This window comes from Silurus aristotelis, assembly GCF_946808225.1.
Source record: "Silurus aristotelis genome assembly, chromosome: 13".
Taxonomy (NCBI): Eukaryota; Metazoa; Chordata; class Actinopteri; order Siluriformes; family Siluridae; genus Silurus; species Silurus aristotelis.
Genome location: NC_139586.1, coordinates 18,630,128 through 18,647,188, shown reverse-complemented (window position 1 = coordinate 18,647,188; position 17,061 = coordinate 18,630,128). Strand labels below are relative to the sequence as shown.

Below are 17,061 nucleotides of genomic sequence, written 5' to 3'. Positions count from 1 at the left end.
TGCTTTAAAACTGTGTCTGGGGCTGGTTAAGGCTGTGACTCACGCCTGAGTGCTCATAAAAACAACAATAAGGAAGAGCACATGGCAGGACTTGTCTTTGACATGGGGCTTTCCACTTTGTGCTAACGCTGAATGCGAGCCAGTGATAGCTTTGCTGAATCACATGGGCTTGGTCTACAGGAGTCAAACACATCAGCTTCAAGTCTGAACAAAGTCCGCTTCCTTAAAGCGAAATTTATTATCGACCTTGGCAGTCGCGTGCTTTCCGGGTTGCCAGGTTTTTAGTGAAACGCACGAATTCTGTGTATATATTTTTGCGCAGTTTTTAAATGATTTGATTAATTATACCATTCAAGAACTACATTAGATGAAAAGTGCTGGGTTAAATTAGAATTAAGAAATTCCCTATCTGGTAACATGCTCTCTAAAGGAAGTATTATATTGATAAAACCATAATATATATTAGAAATTGCACGTTGCTGAGTGTATGTTAAGTGTAAGGATATGTAAATCATCACCATATTGTAGATGTGAAGCGTTCAAGATTGTCTCACTTTAAATGGGCGCTGCAGCTCACGCTTAAACTCGGTCATCCTCGTGACGTTGCGTCGCCAAGGCGACGGAATGCGGAATTATGGGCTGGCGCTCCAGGCAATATTTTGGCTTAGGGGTCATAGTGGTGCAAGTTTTAACAGCGCCGGCGTTTGCATGATCCGAGCCAAGATGTGTAGATTGCATAACAATGCGCAAATCGGTGTAGTATGATTCTACTTTTTTTTTTGACCCCCAAACTAAAGACCTTATATAACCACAAAACTCACATTTATATTTTTTTTGTCCTTTGTTTAACCTGACCAAAACGCAACTGTTCGCAGTTTATTAAAAAAATAATCATTTTAGAATAAATATATATGTATAGTTAATAGTGTTTATACTACTATTTATTTAGTGCAAGCTGTTGAAAGGTACTAGATTTTACTTCCTGTTTGTAGTGTAAATATTACGTTCCTGTGAATCAACAGAAATAAGAAAGCAAATAGTAACTGAGAAAACACATCGAGACGTTGAAAAAATGTGGTTTCAGATCCAACAGCCCAGCTGGAGCGCCGAGGGCGGGGGGGGTGCATGGCGCATGCGTAGAAAGCGGTTGTCGAAGAATCGAAGTAAATAGAATCGGAGTTGAAACGCTGGAAGCTTAACTTTAGTGACGTCATCGCGCCACACTGAGCTGGCTGGCGGAGTAGTAGTGCGCGAGCTAGATAGAGGCGCGCGGTAGTAAAGCACGCACTGCCATGAACTTCGGAGTGTAAACTTTGCTGGGGTTTTTTTGGTCGCCAACGGACGGGTGCGGGGGGAAACTACAACCGTTTTTTTCCTGCTTTTTTTCTTTTTAATAGAACTAAAATCAGCAGACGGGCGTTTTGGAGAATTAGTCGTATTCGTTCCTTTTCTTCTTCCTTCCCCCAAAGCCATGTCCTCCGCGGCGGTTGCTGCCTCGCGCAGGCAGTCGTGCTATCTGTGCGACTTGCCCCGCATGCCGTGGGCTATGATTTGGGATTTCACGGAGCCGGTGTGCAGGGGGTGCGTGAACTACGAGGGAGCTGATCGAATCGAATTCGTGATCGAGACTGCGCGGCAGCTCAAGAGGGCTCATGGCTTCCAGGAAGGCAGGTCGCCTGGAGCAAGCAAGTCGGCCAAGGACATTCAGTCCGTCAACCACGCAACTGGAGACGGTGGCTCGCGGGCGCCACCGCCGCAGACCCTGGACCGCTACTCCCTCTCTTCGGACAGACCGCCCCGCCTCGGGCCCGAGTATCAGCCCAGTGCCAGGCAGGCAAACGGCCTCCCTGTTCCGAATGGATTTCCCAAACCGGACGAGCCGCCGGAGCTAAACCGCCAGAGCCCGAATCCCCGCAGGGCGAGCGCGGTCCCACCAAGCCTCGTACCTCTAGTGAACGTTAACGGGGCTCTGCCAGTGAACGCGCTCAATGGCCGTCCACCTCCCATAGGGATCCCGGGCGCGTTAACGGTTGATCACGGTGTGAAGCGGTCGGACGACACGAAGGATAAACACCGACCGGACAGCGTGTCTGACCTGGGCGAGAGTCACAAGCGCGACGACTGGATGGGTAAAGGCAAGACGGTCCGCGACCTCATGGCCCTGCATAGTCTGGACAACAGGTTCAAAAAGGAGCACGCAGCCATGCACCGGATGGGATACGAGACTTCTGCCTCTTCAAAAACCGGTATTAACATAGACATTGTACAAGAAACTACATTTTGCACATTTAGGCACTTCAGGTGTCTTTACATTAATAGATTTATGTAAATATTGTAGATTCAGTTGTCTAAAAAAAAATAAAGTACACTTAAGTTTGCATTAAAAAAATAACAACTCGTGTAAAAATAACAGCTTTGAAAAAACTGAAGAATTGTGAAGTTCAGTGCATATTTCTCTCACTGTCTTCATATGTCATGACTGTTTTTGTGCGTCAAAGAAATTGGCAAACAGTGCCAACAACAGGTCAGGCTTAGAGTTTTTGAGGAATCATTTCAAGTGCTTATTTATTTATTTTATTATTATTATTTTTTTGCCTACTGTTTGTTTTTTCCTTTCTTTTTAACTGTTTAAACCACTTCCCCCTTCCAATCACCCCCCCCCCTCCTCCTTCCGTTTACAGATCGAGGCAAGCAACCTCGAAGCATGAAGAGGAAAGCTTCCCCTGAGCCTGAGGGTGAGGGTGCAGGCACTAAGCTGAACGGTGACGGGCTGCCTTGGTCTTCCTGCACGTCTGAAGTGCCAAAGTTGCCTGCTGCAGCTCTGCCGGGCTACACCACCATACCTCCTTCCACCATCTCTCCACACCCACGCACCACGCCGCCCGAGGCTGCTTTGGCTGTGCAGAACGGCCAGTCTCCCATGGCTGCCCTCATCCAGGCAGCGGACAACGCCGGCAGTGCGGGCACGGGCTCGCCTAAAGACGCCAATCAGGTGCACTCCACTACAGCAAGGAGGAACAGCGGCAGCCCGCTCTCTCCCTCCTCAGCCGGCCAGCGGCGGCTTACCCAAAGGGACGTGATGGGAGCAGGGGTAGCGGGCACGACTGCTGCAGGCACAGGTGCGAGCCATGTCCCAGGTGTAGTAGACCCTCAGGGTGGTCACCCACAGAGCATTCCGGACTCGTCGGTGCCTCCTGGCAGTGTTCCCCTGTGCTGCACCTTGTGTCACGAGCGGCTTGAGGACACACATTTCGTGCAGTGCCCGTCAGTGCCCTCACACAAGTTCTGCTTCCCCTGCTCACGTGAGAGCATCAAACAGCAGGGTGCCACAGGCGAAGTGTACTGCCCCAGCGGTGAGAAATGCCCACTGGTGGGCTCCAACGTGCCCTGGGCTTTCATGCAGGGGGAAATAGCGACCATCTTGGCCGGAGACGTGAAAGTAAAAAAGGAGAGAGACCCTTGAATTTTTTTCACACTATTCTGTTTTTTTGTTTTTGTTTTGTTACATTTGTTTTTTGTTTTTTTTTTCCTTGCAAATCATTCAAAAATGACAAATGACACAAACACATACAATTTCAGATGACTTTAAATAAATGAAATTGCATACCATCCAAACAGAAATTATCGGACATGTACATATGGACTCAAGGGAAGTGTACACTTCATAAACATGGCTGTATAAATTTTTTGATTTTCCCTTTTTGAATACATTGTTTCTATATTTTTTTGAAGATGAAAAGGTATGTATACATTCTAACAGACTACTCACCCCTCCCCTTTTCAGTTGTTGTTCAATGCCAATTATCAGTGTACTATTAGAACTGGTGGCAGTCCATGTTTAATCATAGAATGTGACTAAAACTACTCTATGAGCACTTGGCAAAACTGAAATGCTTCTAGCTGTACTTGTATGCACTTGTTTAAAATTGCCAAATACAATTTTTGACCTTGTAATAACAGCCTAAAGTGTCCATGCTCTGCTTCTTGTCCATTATTTGTGAGGCAGTCTCTCCCTCCTGTGAATCACACTGTAGAGGGATGATGCAACAACCTGTGCAAGAAAATGGGACTGGGATGGGGGTGGTGGTGGGAGCTAATGAGACAAAGGGAGAATGTGATATTCAGTGCTGTATAGGTGGTGACTGTATAACCATTGGTTTAATACAGGCATTATTAACTAATGAACCTCTCAAAAATATTGAATTGGTAAGAATAGATATTTTCCGACTGTTAATTGTACGTTGCATGTTTCTATTTATTTATTTATTTATTTAATTTTTTACTTTTTTATGGAGTACCTCAATGCGGCATGCAATCTGACCCTTCAGATGTCTATTTTTACCCACACTTGCCATGTGTTCGGGGCCGTAAACACTTTTACCTTTGGCCTTTTTCGGTAAGCCAAACCTCTGTTCCTCGACACCATTTTCATACCTTATACAAGGCATCTATCACATTCGTTAGTTTTGGGGGACTTTGAAGCTTACATTTTTTTATTTCTGTAACGGTCAAGTTTATAATGTCAACATCTGGACTCTACTGCTATGAGTGAGTGAATGAGAGTGTCAGAGTTGTGAAGCTGCTTTTTAACGAAGTCTGGAGCGGTTATTTTGACTTTTGAGCAGTTTAAGCTACACAATAGGGGAGTTGGCCCCACACCATAGCTTGAGCGTTAATGAAAAGTTCCCTGACCACGTGGTTTTTCTCCCCCTGTGGTGGAATTCCTGAGTCACCGTCCTCCGTCCTTCTTAGTCTGGGGCTCCTTGGAGGCCAACACGCCTGCTACTGTTAAGGCTGATTGCACACACTAAGCTTACAGGAGTGAATGGAGGCCTCTGTCTTGCCCAGAATTCACATGCACTTGCCATTCAGTGGAGCAGCAAAACCAAGCTTAACCCTTTCATAGGCCAACCCGGTAACTACCTTCTTATTTTTTATTAAAATCTCTTTCTTACTTAAACCTTTCACCTAACCTAAACTGGGATGTATAAACACAAAATATCAGAATTTATATATATGTAATATAATGAAATTACAAGTTACCTATCTTATTTTCAGGATTCATACGTTTTTACAACTTGTATATTATTCATATTATAATACACAAGGTAATGGCACTGCTGTTCCAATACTTCTTCCAATATAATGTTCCAAATCCTGTCCTGTTCATTTAAATCCAAAATATATTTTTTACATTTATTTTAATAAAATAGCACTTTAAAAAATCGTGTTATATACCAAATTCTTACAAAACATACATGTAAGAGGGTTACAAGGAGCTATTAAACTAATAAAGATTTCCTGAGATTTTTCCGATTGCATTTCCTCAGTGAAATATGGCCGCCGCTGCTCGGACTTGCCGCTTCCCGGCGTGCACCGCGCGCGCTCTGAGCTGACCGCGCGGTGACGTGTGCGCGCTCGCGCACGTGTGCTGCTGTTGTCAGACTTGTTTACGTTCTTCCGTCACACCGAAACTCGCCGTCAAGTGTTTTGTTTACACAGCCGTCCCACCCCTATCCGTCCAGTGTCGTCTAAATAATAACATATATAGATACAGATAGATATAGACTCGTGGAGGGAGAAGGGTCGGGTTTTTTCCTCCCTTTTTAATCGCGAGACAAGTTGTTTTGGCGCGTGCAGTTTTCCCCCCGTGATTTACAGGGCTGTGACTTTTCCTCTCTGTCCTCCGGCGAGAAATGTACAGATTCAGTCAAAACATGTCGTCAGCGCGCGCCATGCTTTCACTGCATAGCTTTCTGACTGAAACAGAAGATCTGCATTTAATGTGATTATAAAACAAATTTAACTATTGCTAAGCCGTTACAGTAATTAAACCGTATTATTATTATTTTCATTATTATTATTAATAATAATAAATTGTAAAATGCAGTGCAACACCAAAAGACAAACGTAAAACATATACTTTAATAGTTAGGTAATTATTTCTATTTTCAAAATCCATCCATTAATAATTGTACCTTTTCTTATATATATATATTTGTATGTCTGTGTGTGTGGAAATAGTGTTAATTTTTAAATCTTTGAATATAAAAGATTTTTAAATAGACTAATTAAAACTATAATATTGGTTTTATTGTTGATCATTACATCACTACACTGCATTTCTAGGTATAGGTCAAATACTGACAAAAAATGTGTACCTTGTGAGTTCAACAGCTGCAACAAGAGCAGTCTTAGTGCAGTAGATCTTTTTCTGAGAGTGTGCATGCACAATTTGTTAGTTTCACAAAATAAGTTACAAACTGTGATCTGTGCTGGACGTGCACTTCTGTTGTAGGATATGTGCAGCTGTGTGCAAAGTGATGTGCACTTCAGACATTTTTTTTTTCAAGCGTGTAGGAGTGGTCTAAGCGACTGTTTCATTTTGTGTTTGGAACAGACTGCTCTGATTGGAGGATTCAGATTCGAACACAACTCCGAAGGTCAACAAGTACACCGTGGGCCTGCATGGTCTGGACAAGCCAGAGACGTGTGCTTGCCACGTCAGCAGTTTTAAGCTAGTTTGCCTTGGGGATATGTGGAAATCCTGTAAGGGTCTTACTGTCAGTGCTTTATGCATTAGCATTCACATATGCACACATGCACACACACATGCAGACAGGAGGGGCTAAAATGGGGGAAGTGAATAGACAGGGAGAAGGGGGGCGGTTTGTGGGGCAAGCAGCCCAGCTCACATTCCTGAGCCTTTGCTATTCCAAGGGGAAAAAAGAAAGCAGAGAATGTGAAAGGTAGCGAGAGAGGAATGGGAGACAGGGAGAGGGTGGGGATAGAGGGAAACGGAGGGGGGCAGACATATCCAGCAGTTGCACTGACTATAATTAGACAGAAAACAGGCGAAGCCCTCCTGCCATCAATCACAGACACGGCAGCACCAAGAAAGGAACATGCATCCTGTTGACTGGAAGCCTTTATCTGGAGGAAAGGTTTTTATGTCGCACCAAATATAGAAATCACACCCTCGCCAAGCTGGTGTGTGTTGTAAAAGGGGGCCTTCGTTGCCTGGTTACCTGTTGCATGGGTAAACACAGGAGGGAATATGGAGGTGCCACGTCAGTTGGGAGACATGGGGGAAATCAGGCTTAAGTCCACAAATGGCCCTTTATTGGCCTGCTACTGTCAAGCAACAAAAAAATTGGGTCGTTGGCATCACAGCGGGGTTGAGTGTGGGCAGGCGCCTGTCTTTATTCCACCTCTCTTAAAATATAGAGATTATAATACGTAATATAAATGGATGGACTAAGGAACAAAACTAGTTAATAAATGGCTTAAGGTACTGAAATAAACAGACTTCCTTTTATCATGTGGTTTGCATTGTTCTGGAGTAAGTAGGATTTTGGCATCTGAAGCAAAGACTTTTACTTTGCAAAAAAAAAAAAAAAAGTTCGAAGTAGTAATAAATCCTAATCAAAGCCACTGAAAAAAAACAAAAAACAAAAACAAATTTAGATGTGAAACAGACCCAAGCAAAAGTGAAATTCTCAAAAAAAAAAAAAAAGCCCAGAGGGGAAAATAATGCATAATTAACTAAAGCTTCCCTTCAAGCATTGAGCTGCTTCTTTAAAAAATGTTCTCTTGTTTTTAGTCATACATCCCCTAGCCCAAGCAATCAAGGTTAATCTGCTTGTCTTTATTTTTTCTTCACACTGAATTGACACAGTTCCAAGCTCACTTCCCCATGTTCCCTCATGAGCTGTCTATGGGAGAACAACCTAATTAATCATTTTACAAAAAAAAATTCACACACTTTAGAATATAGGGTCTTTTTTTTTCTGGAATCCATAATGAAATTTTACCATGTAAACATTTTCAAATATAGTCTTATTCTCTGGTAACAACTTTGAAAACAGACTCCCATTTTAGGAAGCCTGATTTTAGAGATTTGCTTTTTAAAGTGGATCCCTTGCATCTTTTCTGACTCTTTGTATGAGTGCCATTTTTTAAGATGGGGTTTTCTGGTGCACGTGGCGCAGGGCTTTCCATCATACTGTGAGGGGGTACTTACAGGGTCTTACTTAGATGTGTAAAATGAATGCTTTGTAATGAAATATCCCACCCAGCACGAGCCTCATTTTCTGCTACATGGGGGAGGAATGGGTGGAAGGAAGCAAAGACCAAAGGATAGAGTATGAGAGATGAGAGGAGAAGATGTGGGTGGGAGGGGGGGAACAGAGGAACTGCTTCTTGACCTCATTTGTTAATGTGTAACAGGCCTTTCTGTGGGTTCTGTTTGACAACTGTTGCACAATCTCTAGTGTTTTTCAAAAGCAGAGCAGTCCTTTGCACTCTGGCTGCCTCTTTTCTCTGCTGCCATGGGTGTGGTGGTTTGGCAGTATGAAGGTTCTGTAAATGGTCAGCTTTGGCAAGAACAAACTCACAAACTATCCCAATCTTACTATTTGCTTGGAGTGCTTTTCCTGCTTGGCCTATTTCATTGCTTTCTTTTCCAGACTTTCCTTATAAGATTTTAAAATTGGCAAGACAAGAGAAGGTGGGGTCTGAAGCTGTTAAATATTAAAGATTGCTGTTGACATTCAAGATTCAGTGACTGGTAAACATTTAAAAGCTGAGTCAGGATTGAAATTTACGATATGTTGGGGTTTTTTTTCTTGTTTTTTTTTTTTTTTTTTTTTTTTACACAATTGTATACAATGGCCCTTTCCATGTTTTTGTGCCTACTGTAAAAGTCTCGAAAAGGAGTCATTTTCCATAATCGTCTTTAGGTTTTTAAAAAGAAAGATTGCAAGGTCTGAATTTGTTCTTTAAATAGTTGACTCAATATAAAATCATGTTATTTTAAGCAGCACAATAGCATTCCGTTATTGGTGAAAGGAAAGTAATTTACTTTGGATGTCTTGAAACTTAATTTTCTAGCTCTTTTTACCATTTCACACAAGGCTTATTGACACAAACACTCGACTTTTGACCTTGCTGATCAATCAGTAAGAACACAAGCTTGAACCCAGGCATGGAATAGCCTCTGGACAGCTGCCTGTGATATAAAAGGGGTTGTTATGGAGGCAAAGTCCAAACTTCATGTGCAGAGGCATAAGGCATATTGTTAGGCCGGGAAGATGAATAGGCATTCAGCACAATCTTATCAAGTTCAACCCTTTTAATGAACCATTAACTAGTTTAAAGAAGAATGCATTTACAAGACGCTGCTTCAAAGAAGGTGAAATGCAGTATTGCAGTGGTATTGCAAGGCCTCTGGGCCAAAGGTGTGTGTGGTGTTATAAGTTAGGTGCTCTGTGGTAACATGTGGAATACATGTCAGATGGAGCCAGTGGGGAAAATAGATTAAGAGTGTGGGAAGAAGGGAGAGCTGTGTATATGTCTAGCAGATGAGTTTGGCTTTTTCCATTTAAATGGAAAATGAATGTAGACTTTGATTTAATCAGCTTGGTGAGAATTAAAGCAAGAGATAGAAGAATGGGCTGGAGGCTGGGTAAGATGTTAATTCAGGACTGATATAAACGTTAATTGTAGGAAAGAAAGAATTATTCTCTCTCTCTCTCTCTCTCTCTCTCTCTCTCTCTCTCTCTCTCTCTCTCTCTCTCTCTCTCTCTCTCTCTCTCTCTCTCTCTCTCTCTCTCTCTCTCTCTCTCTCTCTCTCCCCTTTTTCTTACTTTTGCAGTTTCTCACTTGCAGCAGAGCTCTATATATATAACTCCACATGACACCTTATTTAGGTGACTATCTATTTTCACTCCCCTGTCATTAGTCTTCCTTTAGTTCTCTGTTTTGCTCATGTTCGCTCCAGCAGGCAGTGGGCTAATGGAAAGCTGTAACATAAAGGCAAAAGCAGGTCACTGCTGATTGGGAACAAGGACAAGGGCTTTTTCTAAAACCAAAAAAGAAAGAGAAAGGAATGCAGAACAGGATTTACGGTTAGTTCTATTTTGGTTCGAGTCATGAGGTTTTTAACATTAGTAGCATTGTTCCTCCTTGAGAGTCCTGGTCAGATTGAGCCTTTGGCCAAAATACACTATAAAGAAACCTTTAATTAAAACAGTTGCATCTGGTTTGAATTATCTTTTGGTCTTTAGATGCAAAAATGTCTTTAGAAATTTGCTACTATAAAAAAGACAGTTCATTGTAGTCATCGATGCATTCTGTCTTATTATAGTGTCTTATCTCTAAACAGTGCTTTTAACTATTGATTTTTAAGGATGACTTTCCACTCTTTCAAGAAGAAAGGCTGGATTTTCTCTGTTTGTATTCAACATTCATTCATGCCCTGCAGGTCTATGGGATCATCTTCATATATATTTCAGAAACTGCGCAACCCCCCCCCCCCCCCCCAACCCACAGCTGCTAGTGCAATAGGCATGCAACAGCTGATCTCAATTGAAGCCTTCATATCTATCTCTCTGTCCGGACCCCACGGGCTCCATCTTTGATCTCGCGAGGATCCAAATGTTCAGTTTAATAGGACACAGATGAAGGCAAGCACCTTTGTTATCCCAGTTCGTGAAGGGACCTTGTTTCATCTGGCCTTCACCCCCACTTACATGCTTACTTCTGAGAAACAGGCCTTGCTCATGAAGTTCGACACTGCACAGTTTGATTACTTTGCTGTGATATGTATGACTATTGTTTGTTTGATTTCTCTTTTTGCAGAATGTCAGACTGGCAGACATATGAACCCCTTTTAACCCGCTTCTTCCCTTCTCAAGGGTTTCCAGAGCTGAAGGCGGAGGGAATGGAGGGGGAGTTGATTGAGAAGTAACCAGAGGAATGTATTCTTCTCTTGCATGATTAATGCCCTCTCGTCCTGCCACGATGCCACACTGCTCTATTTTTAGCGTGCAATGTCAAAAAGGGGCCTGCAGGAATCGCAGTAGGCTGCAATTCACATGATAGATGAAATCATCACAAAGTACAGTGTCTGTCTTTTTTTTTCACACCCTATTTCTTTCTTTCTTTCTTTCTTTCTTTCTTTCTTTCTTTCTTTCTTTCTTTCTTTCTTTCTTTCTTTCTTTCTGTGAAATGGAAATGAGCATGCCTTTTTTGTCCTCAACGTGAAAAACGAGACAGCTCGCGCTCGCAATCGTCGGAATGTTTTCTTTCAGGTGCTGGATCGCTGTCAAATGTGCTGAAAAAAACTGGAGCGAGCAGTAAGCGGCGGCAAAGGGAGGGAGAGAAAAACGAGACGAGGCGAAGAGGAACAAAAACAAAAGAGCACAAAAACAGATCTCGACAGAAAAAGGGAGTGAGGGAGCGAGAGGACGGAGGGGGGGGGGGATGAGGGGGGTGTAGGCAGACAGAGAAGGCTTTTGTGTGCAAGACAGCCATTGCTGAGGGAGAGAAGGGATTGGGATCAGCTGATGAGCTGATGTGATAAAGAAAAAAGGCGGGTTCTCTGCACACAGCACAAAGAAAGGCAGGAGGGAACATCAGGTTTTGACATGAACCCAACTAGCTGCAGCTGCGGCCAGTCTTTGGGCTTTTTTTACAGTTGGTTCTTTAGCTCAAAACTGCCAACCCAGAGTATTGTTGTCAACTGCATTTCCGACAAGTCTCAACTTGATGTATATTTTGTTTCTGCACATTTGCAAGTGGAGATTTCTTTGCCTCTTTCATGTTGGCTTCGCAAAGCTGGCCTATTTTCCACAGTTTCGATCTGGGAGCAATTAAAGTTGGATGATTTTCCTGGCAGTCAACCACATACAGTACAAATATGAGCCGCTTATTGTTTAGCCCTGGACAACATGTCCTCCAGTTAGAGCAGTGTGGTATTCAACATTGCCTCTTAGTTTAGAGTAAGGACGAAGGACGAGAGGACGAGAGGAGAGATGAGAAAAAAGGGATAATAGACAAACTGACTGAGTTTGCAGCACAGAGTCATAACTCATACTTATATAACCATGCCACAGTAAATAATGTGCTAGCTGTATCCCAAAAGATCAAACAGCATCTCTGTTTCTTTATTTTCTTCCCCTTTTTTTTCTCTGTTTTTAAAATATTAAGGCGTAATGTGCTAGGTATTGTACTATACTTCTTTCTGTATCTTATATTCCTAACTCGGTTCAATTAGTCTAAGGGAAATGCTACATAATGGTAGCAGCATCATTTTATTTAGCATGCCAGCACTTTACTAAAACACCAACCATGAGGGTTAAATTGACTGAATAATGCGAACGTCCCTATTTGCAATTCCTTTTTCACTCCAAACCCAGACTTGGAACAAAGCTATCGCTAAAATATGTGGTGTGTCTAACATCCTGTCCACATCCAGCCACATGCAGACTGACTATTTCTCAGAAGAATGTGCTGGACTGAGTCCCGAAACACGTGGTCCGCGCCTCCTCTCATGTTCCCAAACAAAGAGAAATGTTAATAACATACTGCTGACGAAGGGTACAGGGAACATGTGAATTCCCCCCTCCCTCTTTGTTTGTGCACACATCTGGGATTCAGTAATAGTAAGGGTAGAAAAGGCAACATTTCTCCTCCCCCCCCTGCTAGCAGGCAGGCGTGTGTGGGAAGAAAACGATCCGGTGTCATGCTGCATGGAAAGTTGTTGGCCAAGCCAAGCAGGATATGCTGGAATGGGAGGGAGCATTTCTGCACAAGAGAACGTTGAAATCCAGCAGGCACCCTGCCAAGAGCAAAGAGAGTCTTGGAGTGTATGAGATTATGAGTATACTCGTGTGTATGTGTGTGTGCTATTGAGATATTTTCATAACTGGCACAGTTTCAGGGCAGATAGCTTACAGAAGTTTTGGTAGCACCTGCTTCAGGAAAGTTTAGCTGTCTGATCCGCTGAGATTTTGGTATGCCGTATATTGACAGTATGACAACGTTGTCAGTGCAGAAATGTAGTTGTGAGCCAGCACTCTTACTCACGTACACATGTACCCACAGACTGGACAGGGCAGGTACAAGACAGCATTGTGAATGGCAGGTTGGAATGATAAAACAGGAATGAAGAGTGTTTTATATCCGTCCTCCTGCCTCAACAAAACCCAAAAAAAGCCTGCTATGTATAGGGAGGAATCTTCTTTCAAGTTAATGAGGATCATTAATAAAATCATAACACAATGACTGAATTTATTAGCTCGAAAATAACTGGGTGTGACCTCTGAAGCAACCTGAGTGTGAAATATAAGCCAGTGATGACGGTGTGACTGTGACATTAGGTAAAGAATGCCTGCCCTCGTAGCACCATGTGAACTCCGGACTTATGTGTCAGTTACTGTGGAGTGACATGGAAGACCATCCATTGCTCTCGTGCTTGCCTGTGTGAAGGGAGATGTGGGTGGTATGTTCTAGTGTGGAATGAGGTTAAATATAGCTGCAGGGATGAGGGTATTATGTTTGTGTGAGTGTTTAGGAGACAGAAGCTAGAGGCTATTCATTCCTCATCACCACTGCCCATTTTCACCCCCTGCCTTAAGGTTTGGATATGCTATTTTGGCGGCACACACGTATATAGTTTAATCGCACATACTCACTTCAGTATCCAGGCCACAGACAAGAAGTGTTACCAGCACATCTTGCCAGCATCACTAAACCATTTATAAGATCTCCCTAACCATATTCCCACTGGAAATATTACCCATCTTTAGGTCTACACTCTAGTCTGAGTGGTCAGTTGGCTGATGACTGCAAGTGCTGCCGTGATGTCTGCTCTATTCTATGGTGTCAGATATCGAGGAAGGGTTTCAGAAGCACATCATCACATCTGTTATCCCTGTGGCCTTTAGAGCCAGTCTAAAGCACTCGGCTTTAAATAGAGTCATGGAGAGTGCTGGTATTTCAAGAGCTGTCTATCAGGATGCCTCACCTTAGTTATGCTGGCATAGGAGTGTCACAAAATGTTCACGCCAAGTAATGGCTCTTAAAGCTTGATTTTTTTAAACTTTGGACAGTGGCCATGTTTACATGCAAAACTCGTTCAAAACAATGTTTAATATCTTTATTTTGTGTGTATGTTTCATAGAACATGAGCATTAGTATAATAAGGGACCTGTCAGAGTGTAAAAAGTAGCTCAAATAAGCACAGCACATTTGAAGACTGATTGTTTAATCTCCTTACCTGTTATTAAAAACTATTAAAAAATATGCATTTTTTACAAATGAATTTCTTTCTACTATTGTCTGTACTATTTGTGATGACCAAAGATAGGAATTTCCTCATATTTGCCTGTATATGAACAGACAATTGTTACGTGTAATGAAAAAAAAAGTCCTTTTCAAAATTTAGGCAATATTTTTTCAGTAAATGTCATTCTGAGTTACTCGTGCTTTCCCTTTCCTTGTCAGACAGTTCCATGTTCATCTAGAACTATGCTGACTACATTGGTAAAAACGTAACCACAAATTCTTACATCTGCAAAAAGTAGTTCCTTCTAAGAAAGGATTTATTATGGAAATCTTCCAAACACTTTTAACTAAATAAATCTTGAAATAGTTTTTCAAAATGTGATGTGCATAAACAATTTTTATTTTTTTACCCAACTGCCCCTGGGCCTGAAGTGAATTGTATTATAAGTGAACTTATTTTCACTTGTTTTCTCAGTACAGTTGAAAAAAGAAATATTTGTTTCGGTTATGCCAGTCTCAGCAAATTGTCTTCCAATTGTCCTAACAGAAGAGTAGCCATGAAGATGGATTTATATGTCATCTGTTTCAGCAACACAATTATGTATTTTTGCTAACAATAACAGTTTTATAGACACGCCGGCAAGCATGTACCTTCAAAGAAATGTGCATTTGTAAATTGTGTGCATAAATTCAGCTTGTAAAATAAATGTGTACCTGGTAATCAGTAATCTTTTTCAGTGCGTTAGTTATATAAAAAAATATTCACCTCTTATGATGGAATTTTATGTTGCTCCCAAATTTCCCTTTGATTAAGCTTATTTTATTTCACATTACATGTGTACATGATTGCTGTACATTCTTATTTAACCATGAGCCATGTTATTTATGCATATTTAGACTACATTTAAGTTCAGTTTTGTTGCAAAGGTGACTGACAGAGCATAACTGTTTTTCTTCAGAAGGGTCTTAGTGCTTGCTATTGTTGGATTTGTGTATGGGAGGTGTCTCTGTGCACATATTCAGAAATGTACTGGCTCTGTTCTCATTACCCAGTGTCCTTGGTGAGTGTGTTATATTTAGCTGTTGTGGGCCTGTCAGAACGTTGTGGCATCTGACCCGAGCATGCGGGCCCCGTCACAGCGTCACATTTCACTAGCTGAGCTCAGGCTCACTGGACTACTTCATTTCCCCAGAAGGCGGTGATTTATAGAAGTAGATCAGGTGTCCCAGCGTCTGCTGAAGCCATCAGGGACGCTTCATTCGACTTTGAGACTTGTGACCTGAACTAAGGTCGAGGCAAATTTAAAGGCAAAGGCAGGAGAAACTTGAGATGAGACTCTCGCTCAGAGCTACAGGCAACACGTTGACTAAGCAGAGGGGAAGGGCAGTGTTTGGCACCGGCCTTGACATGAGGGATCAGTGACCTACCCTTTTTACACATATACACACACACACACTCAGAATTTTAATGAATGTTATGACGTTTCAATGGAAATGAAAACGGTATCTTTCGATTACATAAGTGTTTTCTCCTCTTATTTCTGCACCTCAGACTTCATACTATCTTTAATTGGTTATTCTTCGCACTCCAAATCTTTCTTTCTGTATGTGCAATATGTGACGAGTACATACAGATCTGTTCCTTATGAGCTCCCTCCAGTGTTTGGCAGTCAGGCGTTTTGGAGGAACATTTCACCTGGCTAAAGCTAGCTGAGTTTTAACAGAGGCTCATGGAAAGAAAGAGAGACGGAGACAGAAAGCGGGAGGGGGGGGGGGATCTGGGTTCCTGGAAACATCCTGTCGTGTTTTAACAGGGAAAACTGTCTGTCTGCCAGCTCAGCAACCCTCATGAGTTTGAGTACACACACACACACACACACACACACACACACACACACACACACACACACACACACACACACACACACACACACACTCACACTGTGCATTATGAAGACAACCATTCCTACTAAACAAATAATGCAAACAACACAAATGCCATTTACTACACAGAATATAAGTTGATAATTGAATTATTGGTGCCCTTGATGAAAATTCTTAAAATATGTAAACATAAGTGTATAACTTACAACGGTTGATGGATGACAATGGATTTTGCATGTAGAAAAAACACATGTTTATACTATAAGAATATCCCCCCTCCCCCCAGGATATGTTCCAGTTTAAAGTATGTGTTTGGATGAATTGAACATTTTTCCATTCACTTGAAGGTTGCCAATATTTCTGGAGCTGACTCTACTTGCAGATTGTAGTTACATGTAGTATGCTGGTCATTGGTGCTATATGTGCTATTAGCACTATTCACAATGATTTGCCATTTTGTCTTCTGTAAGAGAGCAAAGCCTGATTTAATGCAAAACAAAACACAACTGGCGTTTCCCCCATGATGATGTCATTCCCAGCAGAACTGAAAGGGGAAGTGGGAGGAATCTCGCAATGTTGTTAAACTCCCATCCTGTGATTGATCAGAGTGCGTGTCTTTGTGTGTGTGAATGTGTACGCTTACGCACTCCAGCCTGTGTCTGCATGTAAGAAGGGAAAATTTATTGTTGCACTGATACTCATGCTACCCCTCCCTACTGTGGCATGTATTTATGTAATCAGTTCCCATGAATAGGAAGATTTGCACTCCTTTCTTTTTTTCTTTTTTCTTTTTTTTTTTGCCTGTACTTGAATGTACTTTTGTTTGAACAGGCGCTACAGTTAAATTAATGAAATAAATTCAGTTACACCTAACTCTTTTGTAGGGTTCTTGGACTTGATTCAACATGACAGTTGGGCCACATAATATCCACACTTTAAAACACGCACCCATTAGAACCAAGAAGTTGTTAAAAAGACCATGTTCTATGTTTAATTCTAATTATACAAAAAAACAACAAAACAACATTCAGTGAAAAACTGTACCATGTTACAGTACCCATAATGTGGGTCTGCTGCAGCTTAGCCAGCTAGTGGGTTAACACCGAG

General features: G+C 42.0%; 1 protein-coding gene and 1 long non-coding RNA gene across 2 annotated transcripts; one reads left to right on the top strand and one right to left on the bottom strand.

The window, feature by feature from the left end:
- Positions 1 to 230: 230 nt before the first annotated feature.
- Positions 231 to 3,959, top strand: irf2bp2b (interferon regulatory factor 2 binding protein 2b). Its single transcript, XM_083559258.1, has 2 exons — positions 231 to 2,246; positions 2,682 to 3,959. Exons 1-2 carry the CDS (start codon positions 1,472 to 1,474, stop codon positions 3,461 to 3,463), a joined length of 1,557 nt encoding a protein of 518 aa, XP_083415384.1. The 5' UTR covers positions 231 to 1,471; the 3' UTR covers positions 3,464 to 3,959.
- On the bottom strand, positions 3,359 to 5,973 carry LOC310736114. Its single transcript, XR_014536451.1, has 2 exons — positions 4,284 to 5,973; positions 3,359 to 4,251 (listed from the first exon to the last, which is right to left on the bottom strand). It is a non-coding gene; the product is annotated as an uncharacterized lncRNA (long non-coding RNA).
- Positions 5,974 to 17,061: the final 11,088 nt, after the last annotated feature.

What these genes read in the sequence shown, in the direction of transcription:
- irf2bp2b (XM_083559258.1), top strand. Translation starts at nt 1,472, where the DNA reads ATGTCCTCCGCGGCGGTTGCTGCCTCGCGCAGGCAGTCGTGCTATCTG. An exon ending in TTCTGCCTCTTCAAAAACCG is followed by an intron (nt 2,247 to 2,681) that starts GTATTAACATAG and finishes TTCCGTTTACAG; the next exon opens with ATCGAGGCAAGCAACCTCGA.